Consider the following 14,683-nt stretch of genomic DNA (forward strand, 5'->3'; position numbering starts at 1 on the left):
CTGCGTAGAATGTCCAGGAAAAGCATCTCAGTGAGCCTTCTGGTAATGAGCAGATCCCTGCTGCTAAATCACAGGGGATAGGTTTCTCTGCAAAGGGCGCCATTCAGCTCATCCCTACTCCGGTATCCTTTCATATTCGGTGATCCAAGAAACAGGGGGTGGGGGTAGGGGGCTGGAGGCCATCACAGGCCCAGTATTAAAAGACCAGTGTGTTACCCTAGTGGGGTTTGGAGATGGCCTACAGAAGCAACAGGAGGGACTGAAGAAGCACTTCCCCATGAGAAGGTTGCTAAGGGTGGGGTAGAGGTGTTTTCTGTGACTTGTGGACTCTTTTAGTCAGCTCTAAGGTACATAAAAGTTTGGGTTTTCTGCTAAAACACCTGACTCAGGGTACCTGGTCTGGTATCCAGTTGACGGCTCTTTCCCAAACATCCAAACATAGGCCAATCACCCACATGTGATAAGTAGACAGGTCATCAGATGAGTAATAAAGCCGGGGAGAGCCAGGTTCGGCAGTACTGCAATCCCAGCACTTGGGAGAATGAGGAATGAGGGCTACCACAAGTTCAAGGCCAACATGGCTATATAGTGAGGCCCTGTTTCACACACACACACACACACACACACACACACACACACAGAGCCTTGACAATGTGGGTCATAGCCAGAGATGTCAAGTCCTGAAAGAATTAGAGATAGTGTAGAGATACAGGGAAGACTGTCTTCAGTGTGCTTGGGGCTGGTTTCCAAAGGGAGAGTTTCAGGCAAGCCAGCCATTCAGGTCCTGGATCTAGTTCCCAAGTATGGTGGATTGAAAGAGAATGGCCCCATAGTCTCATATATTTGAATGTTTGGTTCCCAGTTGGTAGAGTCTTTAGGAAGTTTTAGGAAATGTGGCATTATTGGAGGAGATATGTCATTGAAAGTGGGCTTTGAGGTTTCACAAGCTCATGCCCAGTCTCATGGTCTCTCCCTCTCCCTCTCCCTCTCCCTCTCCCTCTCCCTCTCCCTCTCCCTCTCCCTCTCCCTCTCCCTCTCCCTCTCCTCTCCCTCTCCCTCTCCCTCTCTCTCTGCAAGTTTTGATTAGATGTGAGCTCTCAGTGACCGGTCCAGCAACATATCATGCCTGTCTGCTTCCTGCCATGACAATCATGGACTAACCCTTGGAAACTGTAAGCAAGTCCCCAGATAAATACTTTCTTCTAGAAGTTTTCCTGGCCATGGTGTCTCTTGACAGCAATAGTATAGTAACTAAGACAGCAAGTGTCAGCTAAAGTGAGAGCACAGAGCTATGGGCACTTTTAACATCTGCTACATAGGTGCACCCTCTCTCTGGGATGGACACTTCTGCTACATAGGTGCACCCTCTCTCTGGGATGGACACTTCTGCTACATAGGTGCACCCTCTCTCGGGAGTCTCTTCTGCTAATATAAAGTCTACACAGCCTTAGCACGGTTGATGCTGGATGGGAAAGCCAGGCCAAGGATGCTTCGAGGAAGCACACGCATTCTGGAGCAAGCATCTGCCCCTTCCAGGACCAGGACCCTTGGAAAAGAGCACTTGTCCTCAGTCCTCCTCACAGGCCAGGCTCACCACATACACAGGAGTCAGCATGGAGGACCTCTGACCTCCCTGGTCCAGGCAGAACTGAGCCTCTGATCAATGAAAGGCAGCGTGTGACAAGGGCGGTTACAAATGAAGTCACCGAGCCAAAATGAGAAGGCTGAACTTCTAGCTGCCTTCATTGGTTTCTAGCATTATTCGAAACCACGGTTAGGACAAGGACCGGGCTGTTTTAAGGCCTTGGATCACCCGGGAACACAGTAGCGGCAGAAGCATAGGGAGAAGCTGAGGAGTAAATGAGGCAATAATCCAAAATGCTTGGAACGACACCCAGTACAAATAAGCATTTCACAACTTAAAAACCGCTGACTCCTGATATTAAAAACCTCCCCAGCCTGGCAATTTGTTTGGATGCAAGCAGACCTTCCAGCACCATCACATCGCCAGGGAGCCTCAGGAGCTAGTTTGCAGAGACATCTTCACAGCGAGAGCCAGTAAACATTCACACCTCCCTCACCTCACTACTCTCCTCTGTTTGTGGAGGATGGGGATGTCTTCTTCCCAGGGTTCACAGGATGGAGTAAAACAGATATAAATGACATGGCTAGAACTATACCCAGCATGTGGCAAGGAGCAGACAACACTGACTGCTTGGGGGCAGTTTGGAACCATGTTGGGGAATTACATAATGAGGCGTGGTGTGGGACTCACATCCTGCACCCACAATAGCCCTGAGGCTTGCTTCTTTCTAGGGCTGCTACAAGACTTCCCTGTTGGGAAGGGGGGGTGGGACCAGAGTGTCAGAGGCAGGCCTGTCTACTCGGTCTCAGCCTCAGCTCTTCCCCCTGGAGATACCCCTTGGACAAATTAATGGGCATCATGGCCTCCAGGAGGCCGTGTTGGCTTGGAGCACTTCAGCTCTTCTCCAGTGTCTGGGGCTGGTGATTAGCAATAGACTCAGGGCCAGAAGGTAAAAACAAATACCCAGAAGCACCCCTTGGTTGCTCCCTGCCCCTCCCCCAACACTTGTTGCTGTACGTGTGTTTTCAATTTGTAGTTCAGCCTGACCAGGAACCCACAGTGTAGCCCAGGCTGGTTTCAAACGCTCAGCAGTTCTCTGACCTCACCTCAGCTCCCAAGTGTTGGGATTATAGATGGAATACACAAACACCTGCTTCTACCTACTCACCTGCTCCAGGCACTGTCTTAACCATGACTTCCCAAAGGGTGGAGGGAAGGTCACTGTCAGGGGCACTTGAGGAGGTAGGGAGCTGGGCATACAAGCTCTGCCATCTCTGTAAACAGGAACAAAATTACACCCGTCCGACTGGTCCCCAGCCTGGGTGCGTTACCTCGTGGATCCCAAAGTGAGCATATGAGTCAAAATAGTAATCTCTCGATGTCATCTCCTCGGGATTCAGCAGCTTGGACATCTTGCCCCGTCCTGGGCAGCTGGGCTGTGTGGACACATGGTGGACGCATTGCACAGGCTTCGCTGGAATGACAGGCTGAGGGGGCTGAGGGGGGGCACTGCTCACCTGAAGGGAGAGAAGGTACCCAAATTAGTCCTGCTTCAGAGATTTCTGATCTTCTCCCCCCCCCCCCCCCGCTCCACCAGCCCAGCACTAATTGGCAATGACTTTTCCACCGCATGACTGACAGCAGCCTACTGATGCTCCAAACAGACCCCGATTGACCTCAGTTTTAGCTCTTACAAACTGAGTAGTTTGAACTGATCTGGGTCTCAGTTTCTGTATCTGTCAAATGGGGAAACAGTATCACCATTTAGCAGGACCAGGAAGAAACATTCAGCAAACAGAAGGATGGATGTGTGGAGAAGACGGAGGTAGAGCTGGCTCTCAAACAGCAGAGGTTTTGGTATGACTTACCCAGGGCTCACACAGTTAAGGTTTGCTCTGCATTGTAGTGAGGTGAGAGGTGAGAGGCAGAGGAATCATTAAGAGGTAGAGTGGCCAGGTCAATGGGGACATGCACACGAAAGTAATTAACCTCTATGAAAAGCAAGGCCTCTCTCTCTCTCTCTCTCTCTCTCTCTCTCTCTCTCTCTCTCTCTCTTTCTCTCTCTCTCTCTCTCTCTCTCTCTCTGGATTTTCAAGACAGGTTCCTCTGGCTGTCCTGGAACTCCTTCTGTAGACCAGGCCGGCCTTGAACTTAGAGATCCGCTTGTCTTTGCCTCCCGATGCTGGGATTAGAGATATAAGCACCCCTCACCACCCCCCAACACACACACCTGTTCTCCTTTTCAAACCTATCCGTTCCTGCTGTCGAGAGGTTCTTCTCAAGGCAGAAGATAGCACAACGCTCTTGAACCTTCTGAACCACATGTCAAAAAAATTGTTTTCTCTATAAAGTACCAGCCTTGGGTATTTTATTACAGCAGCAGGAAAATGGCAGCTACAATACAACATCAGGTGATATTATCCACCACTCCACTCTGTGCCTTAAAAAATAAAATATCCCATACCTCTTAAGAGGGCACTGAAAATTAGCCAAATTGGAATTTGTTTTTAACGAACCCAGAAAAGGGCTGGGCATGTTGGGCATGTAGTAAATGCTCATTAAACCAAATCAAATCTCATGGACAGGAATGAGCTTTGGAAGTGAAGCCCCTGAATTTATCTCACCCACCACATCATACCGGGCTACAGACTTGCTACCCTCAAATGTGGGTCTCCTGTGTTCTACTACACCAGGGCTGTTGCCTCAACCCTGAGCTCTGACTCTCATTTGACCTTGAGTTTTAGCACCACAAGCCCCCCACATTGGCTGACCTCTTGCCTGAGCATTGTCAACTACTGCTTCTCTGGGTCTTCATTCTGACGGCTATGCCCCAACCGCTGCTACTTGGTCTTCACTCCTCAGGCTAAGGGAGGAGGGAGATGGAGGTCAGAGGTGACCCAAATGAAACAGTAATGCCAGAGGTCTGCCTGTCTCTAGGATGTGTACATTTCAATGACAGGCACGGAAAGGGCCTCAAAGCAAGACACGCACTAAAAATACCAAGATAAATAGCTGGGTGGGTTTTCCCAAAGTCTGGTTTTCTTCCATTGTGAATCAGTCCTGATTCAGGGATTCCATCCTGACTCGTGGATATGTGACCTTAGGAAGTTGTATATCACCAGTACATCTTTCTTCCCTCCTCAATAAATCCAGAACCTAATAAAACTTCCCAAGGAGCAGGCGAGAGAGCTCAGGATGTAAAGTGCCATTGGGGAAAGCTCAGCTCTCAGCTCTTGGTTTGCATTGCATTTTATGAATGTAAGAACTCAGGCATAATCCTGTCACTGGGGAGGTGGAGACAGGAGGGCACTGGCTAAACAGTAGCATAATGGGTGAACCCCAGCACCCAGAGAGAAACCTCAAAAGACAAGGTAGATGGCTCCCAGGGAATGACATGAGGTTGACCTCTGACCTACAAATGTATATACTTGCACATAATATACAGTTGTGTGCACATGTATAGGAGCTTGATGTGTGTGAGCATGCATGGGTGTGTGTGTGTGTGTGTGTGTGTGTGTGTGTGAGAGAGAGAGAGAGAGAGAGAGAGAGAGAGAGAGAGAGAGAGAGAGAGAATCTCTCTGAAAGAATAGTCAAAGCACCAGAATCATTTTCTCGGTTTCTCTTAGCACTGGATATCAGCATGGCATACATACAATAAGGGTTTCACTATTGCTGCTAGTATTATTACTACCATCTGGATCACATTAAAAATTACATATTTCCTGTCTTAATTTGTCTCTCCATGAGCTGCGTCAGCTCAGACTTACAGTCAAGGGGAAAAGTGACCCCTGGAATGGAGCAGATGGAGAAATACAAGTGACACCAGCCCCGCTCCTACATGAGGCAGAGCCTCAAGACTGTCCTGTGCCTGAGACTAGACAGGAAGGAGCTGCATGGGTCAAGGGGTGTATCGCATCCTCATGGTGCCTCTGGGCTGCCACCTCTAGCAACAGCAGGCTTCCCAGTTTAGCAACACAGGCCTGCGGGTCAGCGAGAGGCCGGGCTGGCTGGTAAGTGGGCCTGCCTCATCAAAATGCTGCAGGTGTGCCCACCCTCTGCTTGGGATGTTGGTCACGGTCTCTGGAAGGCTAAAAATAGATCGTGTCAATTGCACGCTCCCGTGCGGGCTGCAGAGTCACCTCCAGAGCTGAAGACAGCTGTGCACACAGTTGACCCCAGCACTGACTCCATTTCAATACATTGAAGAGAGAAAAACTTTCAGCTGGCCCAGGCACTTGAGTGTCAAGGTCATGGGGCTTCCAACACCCTTCAGCTGTCATTCAGCTCTGAGTGCAAAGACTTCTTTTCCTTGGAATTCTCTGGCTTCCTGTCTTCACGGTCAACCTGGGAGGTAGCTTCTACATGTCACACATTGCACGAGGCAATGGGCTGAATGACTACTTGGCCAAGGACAAGGGAAGGGCGCTGAATTAAATAGCTACAAGTCATGAGGACAAAGAGGTGATCCTGGCTGGTGCGTAGTCCCCAAGGCCGCCCAGTAGGCTAACTCAGCCTTCTGCAACATAGACTTGTGTGACAGGTATGCTCTTCTCATGGTGGCCTTGAATTCCGGAGCATTAATCTACAGGAGAGTTGCTTTGAATTCTAGAGACAGCTGCTGAATGCCTGCTGCTATGAGGCACTGCATAGAAGAAATAGACCCAGGGGGAGGTGCCACCCAGAACTTCTGCTTTCTAGACTCTGAGACCTTTTGCACCCTCCCCAGAGGCTTCAATAAGGCACACTCTACAAAAAAAAAAAAATACAAAAGAGGTGATTTCCCTTCAAGTGGGAGTCAAGAAATCCTAGCAGAGGTGGCTATGCTATGAGCAGGAGCAGGGGGCTTTGTCAATGGGTTTTAAAAGGTTCAGTTGATAGGGGTGAATTCGGAGAAGAAGAAGAAGGGTGGTTTGAGCAAAAAGGACAGAGGGTGGGTAGGTGGTGAACTTGACTTTGACGGGGAGAAGATGTTGAGATTGCAGAAGAGACTACTGAGAAAAGGTCATGCTCAGGCTAAGGGGGTGGATTTAAATACAGTAGGCAACGGAGATCCCCGCCCCATGTACACGGGGTCCCACGTCCCCGTGTTTGAATAACGCTTTTGGAAACGGAATGTGATCTTCAAGTGCAGGAAGGAGCAAGGAAGGAAAGGGTGTCCACGGCACAATTTAGGAGGCCATCTTCAAAGTCCAGTTAAGGAATAATGAACATCTGAACCCCTGGGGTGTTTGGAGGGGCTGCCTGCCAGCACAGCCCAGAAATAGAACCCATAGGGTTGGCAACTGGCGGAACATGGGGGAAGAGACAGAAGCTGGGAACCGAGATGCCGTCCACATTTCCAGCCTGGATGAGTAGGAAAATAGTGGTGACATTAACAGAAATAAGCAAGTCAGCAGGAAGAGCAGGCTGGGGTGGGGGAAATAATGAATCTCAATTTGGATATGTGGAGTTTGAAATGCCATCGAGCCATGTAAGAAAAGCTGTCAAGCAAGCGGATACGAAGGAGGTTCCAGTCAATAAACACCTTCTACAGGACTAAAAGGCGCACCCTCACATATGCGGCAAGGAGAGGTTAATGCGCGCTTACGGAGAGAGCACCAACAAACCAGTGAGGAAGAGATGAACGCCCCAGCCTAATGGGGAAGAAGAAGCTTCTCATCTGTTCATGCACAAATAAAGACTAATAGCAAATTAACACACAACTTAAATGCTGGGCTCTGCTACAGATGCGACTAAATTCAAAATAGAACAAAACCTTACCTTATCCCTCAAAACGATCAATCTCTCTGCACTTGAAAGATTGTTTGGGACAGGGGAAGGGAATAGGGGGAGGGAGGAGGCACTTCTGTGCGTGTCTTGTGCAAATGTAATTAAGTCAAGACTTTTTAGAAAGCAGTTTGATAAAAATTCATTAAGCGCATTAAAAAGCACAAATCCTTTAACCCGCAATTTGCTTTCCCTACATTTAACACCGAAAGAGAGCTATTTATCATCCTAAGTACGTAGCTCTCTGAATTTCATGATGACCAAAGCAAGGGTCAATAGATGCTTCACAGAACAAAACTGATTGCAGTAAGTCATGTGCATCTTGCCAGAGAATGCTATGCAGCCCTTAAAAGTGTAAGAAAAGCGGATTAAGACCACAGGCAGGTGAGCACAATAAACTGTTGGTTGAGGAGGACACGCGGGAGAATAGACGGTGTGGTTGTGTTTTAATTAAAACCTGCTCACACTGGTGCTCGGAGAGGAGACTTAGGGAAGGCACCAGAATTGGCAGCTCTTGTCACTGGGTATCGACTGGGTCATGAATAATTCATTCTTTCTGATGCTGCTTTCGCAAGTAGCAGGAGGTAATATTAGAGATGAATATGAAGTGCAATTCCAGACCCATGGAGGGAAACTGAGGCTGGGACTCTGTCTTGGGAGCCTTTGGAAGGACAGGGTGAAGTAAGGGCATGCATGGGAGAGACCACAGGGAAAGAATGGGGGAAATATGTAGGGAAAGAGCCCCAGTCACCAGCCTTTAAGGGCCTGATTGGGCTCAGGGGACCCAGAGGAACAGGCATGGAAACAGGAAGACAATGGGGAGAGAGGATGTGTCTTCAGACAGCCCTTCATCTGGGGACATGTGACCCAGGTGTTGATTTCAAGTAGGGGTCTCTAGAGCAAAGCCTTCTTTCCTTCAACTTTAGTAACCAGCCAGGGAGACGAAGGCCAGGTTGTCCCTGGTTCTGAAGTCTGCCAGCCTCCTGAGAGGCGACCTTCATTCTGTCTGTGGACAGAGAGGTGTGACCTCTCCCAGGAGGCTGAGGGTGAGTGGGAAGTACCGGGTTTCACTTTGCCTTCCACAGCTACCTGCTGAGCTACTGTGAGTGTGCTTGGAAAGAAATTCAACAGAGGGGTCCATGATGGGGAATACAGACATCCAGTCTCAAAGGATGGTTCAGTCACAAATGAAGGCTCACTCTGGGAACTTGGTCATGTAGCAGGCTCAGCTGCTTGGGCTTGGGGCTCTAGAAACATGGAGGAACAGAGGCCATTGGTCCTGGTAGCCATTTCTGTAAGGTCAGAAGGTCTGACTCCTCCCTAGGAAGGAGGCTCAAAGAGGGCCCCAGAACATTCTTCCGACTATTTAGTAAAATTTATGGCTGAGAAATCAGGAAGGTTTGAGGGTACACTGGAGCTTACAGCCCAACTGATGCCCAACTTCAGCACCTTTGTCTCCCATAGCCTTGGCCATTGAGCTCCAGTGTAACTCCCAATCCAAGCCCCTTCCTCATCCAGTACTCCAGTAGGGATCGAGCCCAATCTACCCTCGGCCCTGACCATGTCTGCTCAAAACAGCTGTCCTGCTCAGAGAAAGTGCTCTGCACAGTGACCCTCACCTGGTCCTGCCCATGGCTAGGGCCCCAGGTCATGCAGAAAACCCTGCAAGGCTTATTTCTGCCTCCTCCAAGATGCTCAGGGTGCCACTGTTTCCCAGTAGTCTCTCCACATGGTACATGATCTCTGTGTGCTGAAAACCTTGCCCCCTGTCTGCCAAGGCTAAGGGGAAGATGATTTCTGGATAAAAGGTTTTGAACGGGTCCTTCCAGGGACTGTAGGACTTCCCCCGGTGGGATAGGATGGGAGCATTTCAACCTAGCCCTATCTCCACCTAGAAAGGGAGGGAGGCGGCAGGTGATTGGGGGATGATGGTTCATTCTGATTGAGTGCCCATTCTGCTAAACACTTTGCAAACATTGCTCGGTGAAGGTGTAACAACTTGACAAGGTGCTGGAATGCACAGCCCAAAAGGGAAAAACCTAAAACTCTCAAGCTCTAGACTTACTGGCAAGAGTCCAGAGTTACCGCGTCACAGAGCCAGGCAGTAAACCAGTACTGCAACAATGCCAGAGACCATGCTGTCAGTGCCGAGACCACTGCACGCTTGGGTCAGCCATGCCAGGCCTAACACAGCTGCTGCCTAGACCAGGGCAGGCTAGCCCAGGAAGGAGGTCCAGCATTCAGTCCAGAAACCAGGTGCGAGCCAGTGAGCTGCTCTCGGAACATGCTTCAGAGAAGCCGGGTAGACACGTCTCCCATGTTTCTAGGTTTAAAGAGAAACCACAGTGGGTTTGAGGGTGCAGAAGGAGAAACTGAGGCCCATGTAGGACGGGGACCTGCTAGGGTGAGCTGGAACTGGAGCTGTGAGAGACAGGAAAGACTTGGAGAGGGGACAAAGGAAATCACAGGGTGAGCACAGGAAGAGAAAGGTAGGCTGCAGGACGCAGAACTGCCAATCTCTTCTGCATCCAGCAGTCAAAGCCCACCTGAGTCCCTTGGGCTATAAATGACTCCTCTTGGCTCCTAGTCCAAGCTTTCAAACCCTCCCTGAAAACAGAGGACCACTACAGGAGCTGGCTCCTGCTCTAGCCTCCAAATCCTGAGAGAGCTTCTAACATCACATTCCAAGCAGCCTGCGTGGCGTGTGGTTGCCACCGAAGGAAAGAAGTTGAGTGTGGGAGACAAGACTCTACAGGCAAGTGGGCTGCCCTGGGCTCCCACACTCCTCTCTCAGATGCCCTCCTTTTCCATCCTCTCACCTGGTGCTACCACCAGAACCATTCCTAGACATTCTCTGCACCCTCGTGCCGTTCCATACACCCTCCTGAGGCTGTGATCTAAGCTGTGGCTGAGTCTTTGATGATGGCATGAATAGCTATCTGTGCTAGCGCCATCTGTCATCATTATTGGGGTACCAGAGTTCCACACAGAGGGAGAGCATTCTCACAGGGGGTTTCTGAACAGTCCCTACTTCCTAAGACCATATCGGGAATAGGGAGCTTTCAAGACCACAGGTGGTCAGAGTGCATCCTCCCATGCACCTATGTTTTCTGACAGCTGGGCTACAGAAGGGGTTCCTGGATCCCAGGAGAGAAACTCTGTGGTCTGTGAGCTTGGAGGGAAGCAGTGTTTAGGTAGGTTGGGTCTCAGTCACCGCCAGAACCCCAAGAGTCGGGGGCAGTGGTTGGGGCTGCAATGTTCAAGTAACACCAACCTTGCCTAATGCTGTCGCCCCTTCACACCTGGCCGCTAGATCCCTAATTTGCTCAAGATCGTTCACCGCACAGCCACCGCCAAATGTTCTCACGAAGCCCAGAGGTCGGAGCACGGGTCCCCACCCTGTCATCCCTCTTCACATGCTGTTTTGTGACCATGGAGTCAGCCACTCTCTAAGCTGGCTTCTCAGAAACCATCTCTCTCAAGTTGTCACACCACTCGCTGCTCTCTGTTCACCTCACTAAACGAGTTGGGATTAAGGGGCTACGAGGGCAAAAGGCAGTGGTGCTCAAAATATGGATTCCAGACCACCAGTATCGACCTCCACTGGGGAGGGGGGTCCCAGACCACCAATATCAGCCTCCACTGGGGGCTTAGAAAAAGTATAAACTCTTGGGCAACTCAAGAAATCACTGACTCAGAATCTACAATGGGATTCCGCAGTCTCTGATCAGAAAGCTCCCAGGGAATTCTGATGTACTGTCTGGTCTGAGCACTGCTGGTCCCTGTGGGTACTTCCCCACCTGGCATGTTACAGAGCAGTGAATGACTCTCAGGGGGGTGGGGAGGATGAGGGATGGGGGAGTGGGAGTGGGGTACCATGGTCAACTGGAGTGATGAGCTAGGAAGAGCTCTTTGTGATGTCTGTAAGCCTTTGATATGCTAAAATGAAGTGTCAGTCTTGGAGGAAGAGGGTGAATTCCTGGCTGGGAATGCTCTTTTCCCAAGGGGTTCTGAGGGAGTGAACCTGGACTATGATTTAGCTTGATTTCTAGACACCAGCCCTGTAGACCCTCTCAGGCTCCCCCAGGGCATGGAAACAGACCTCATGGGGTGAGGCCCACAATCTTCAAGCATCCCAAGCTCCCAGATGACGATGCTTATGTTGACCTGCCACCCTCGGCCCCTCTGAGCCCCTGAACTCCTATATGGCCCTCACCGTGGAAGCTGGGTACTACTCAGGTGCTACTAAAATTGACACAAGGCCAGAACAGGCTGCACACGCCCCCGGGGACGGAGACAGCTGAACGTTCTAGAAAGCACATTAGTTCTGCAGTAGGTGCTTGGAGACTGGACGGGTTCCATCACATTTGGGCCATGTGGCCTGGATTGATCCCTGACTGACTCACTAGAACTCTAGAACTCCTTACGGTGCAACTGGAAGGCGGTAGTGGTACTGCGCACGGTGTCCCAGTGCTTCCTGTCAGCCCCTGACTGTCTCTTTGTGGCACAACAGCAATGCCTGCCTCAAATCAAAACCACACGGCTCCCACACAGCACTCCCTCTGTCTCCTGGATCAGTAACCGCTGCGAAAGCATCGCCTGGATTTGTTGGGCCTGACCTATTTTTTAAATAAACCGGGGCTGTTTTCCATTCTTAGTCACTTTTCTCCCAAGCCTCCACATATTAAATTCTCTTCTTATATCCTCAGATATTTGGGCTGCAAACGATGTCAGGTTAATTGGATGCTTGGCTCCTGGTTCTTCCTCTTCAATGGGCTTGGAAAGCAGATTTCCCAGGCTAGCATCCCCTCCTCCTCCCTCTCCCCTCCTAGGGCAACAGGATCCTCTCTCTCTCTCCCTCTACTATGGCTGGAAGGAGGCTGCTACTCACCTGGCTTCCCCTCTGCCACTACAGGCAGATTTACACGACAGAGACCATCTCTGTTGTCTCTTCTGACCGTCTCCTCTGACTCTTCTCCTCGATGGAGTTAGGGAGCCCCTTCCCTTTGGACTTTAGTCACATCAGCCCTGTGGGGTCTGTACTGCGCTCCTGAGTCTGGTCTTCTCAGGCTGGGGTCTGAGCAGAGGGGTCTGTCCTGCGCTCTGATTTCTATTTACACAGACCGGAGACCTGTGGATTCTGCCTTGACAGATCATTGCCATTTTCAACAAACATCCCAAAGCTGTCCCCTCCTGTCCCCTCCCCTGCTTTCACTTCTTTGTAATAATGCATTTTGCCTCTCCCCCAGGGCCACTAGGGTGACTAAAACTCTGAATGTGCCAACAGATGGAGAAAATTCTCATGTGTGACATGGGACCGTAAGAGAGACGGTTCTGGGCACCTAATTTCAAGCCACAGTGTTATTTTTGGACGTTCTCTGGGCCCTTTAACAGCACTAAGTACAATGTCCATGGCTGCCCTTTGTGTGCTGTTGTGACAACTGTCACACACACACACACACACACACACACACACACACACACCTACATTGTCTGCTCTCCAGGGGTTCATCAATTCCCCATCCCACTTCCCACTATTCTCTGAACTTCCTGGATTCTCTGGGACTGACCCCTGCAGGAAAGGGCCACCACTGGAGACCAGACCTTTCTGAATCCTGGGGCACCAGAGTTTCACCCGCCTCGATCCTGAGATGAGCCTGAAGCTGGCCTGAAGCTAGTAGTTCTGACTGTGCCACGACTGTAGCTGTCCATTCTCCAAGAAGGAACCCCTTTAAACTGGCTTTCAGACAGACTTCCTATGTCTCTGGTTCCCCTGACACACTAGACACAACGGCATGTTGATGGCACGGCCCTTACACTGGTCAGTTGGCATGGCCAGTCACCAGTGACACCTCCACCAGCATCCCTTCTGCTTACTGAGCTCTGCCTGGTCCTAGGAGAGTGGAGAAGCCTCCCTTTCCCTCACGCAACCAGACAGCAGACACTCCTTGAGAAGATGGCCAGGTGGCTGTGAGAAAGACAAAATTGAGCATCATTGGAAGGAGGCCAGTGATGTGCTCAAATCCCTTTGGAGGGTCCACCGCACTCAGGAGATTTTTACCAGGAGTGTCTTGTCTCAGGAAATTTCTAGGAAGCAAATATCTCAAAGATGCAGCTAGCTTTGACTAAGACTCCTAACTCCGTCCGTATAGACCACAAGTGTCTTCAAGTGCACACTCAAGTGTTTCTGTTAGGCCTTTCCAACCATCTTTTCGTACTCCAGTGGCACAGGCAGAGGAGACTCACTGCGGGCTCAGCCCAGGAGCTGGTTCCTCATAGCCCACAGGTCCTATCATTTGGGTGTTATACTGAGAGCTTGGATTTTACTGCCTTTGGATTTGGGGATTTTGTTCTGATTTTTTTGGTTTGTATTTTGAGACAAGATCTCTGACTATGTAGTCCCGGGTGGCCTGGAATTCCGTGTGTGTGTGTGTGTGTGTGTGTGTGTGTGTGTGTGTGTGTATCAAGATGCCTTTAAACGCACATAGATCTGCCTCCTGAATGCTGGAATTAAAGGTACAGCATGACACCTGGCCAATTAATTTTTAACACATTTGTGTGTGTATGTGTGTGTGTGTGCGCGTGCGTGCATGCGTGCGTGTGTTGCAGGGGCGGTGCTTGCCGTGATGCGTAGAACTCAGAGGACAACTTGTGGACTGGTTCTCTCCTTCCACCATATGGGCCCTGGGGAACGAACTCAGGTCGTAAGAGCGGGCAGCATGTGATAATACGGAAAGATATTTCAAGAGTCTGGTCCAGATGATAGCTACACAAGCTTACGATGGATGGTTCCCGGTTCTCATGGATTCCTTTAGACATGTACCACCTGGTCCTAACAAGACTATTTTCCTCAAAAAAATATATTTCCACCTGGAATTCCAGCAGAAGAAGTTGATTTCTTTCATCAAGGAATCTAATATGAATATTTTTTTTACACTGGCACACATGGAAGAGGGATGAAGCGTGCCAGTGGAAACACAAACTTTAGATTTTTTTTTTAAAAAAAGCATTCCCAGATAATCCCAACAACTATTTTAAAGGGCAAATGAAACATAGGAAACAAAGGTTTAGACTGAGTGCGCTGGTGCACTCGGGACGCAGATGTAACCTGTCTGATTTGTATACAGTTCCACATTGGCCAGGGATTACAGAATGAGACCAGTCTTGAAAGGAGAAATGCCAGTTCTCATGTCACTGAACACCAGACGATGGAAGAGGTGATGCCTGAGGGGTGAATTGTCCCAGTGGGGCCTGGGAGAAGTAGCCAAGCACAGCAGAGAGGAGTCCACACTAGGCAGAGCTGGTGGACCTCTGTCACTGAGAGAGACGGAG

General features: G+C 50.0%; 1 protein-coding gene across 2 annotated transcripts in view; it reads right to left on the bottom strand.

The window, feature by feature from the left end:
- Positions 1-14,683, bottom strand: part of Prmt8 (protein arginine methyltransferase 8) — an 82,051-nt gene that overhangs the window by 41,443 nt on the left and 25,925 nt on the right. For both annotated transcript variants that reach the window (NM_001271385.1, XM_039108363.2), the window contains exon 2: positions 2,917-3,102. In NM_001271385.1, coding sequence (NP_001258314.1) covers positions 2,917-3,102 — 186 coding nt within the window. The remainder of the gene's footprint in view (positions 1-2,916; positions 3,103-14,683) is intronic.

The sequence above is a fragment of the Rattus norvegicus genome, chromosome 4 (assembly GCF_036323735.1).
Source record: "Rattus norvegicus strain BN/NHsdMcwi chromosome 4, GRCr8, whole genome shotgun sequence".
Classification (NCBI taxonomy): Eukaryota; Metazoa; Chordata; class Mammalia; order Rodentia; family Muridae; genus Rattus; species Rattus norvegicus.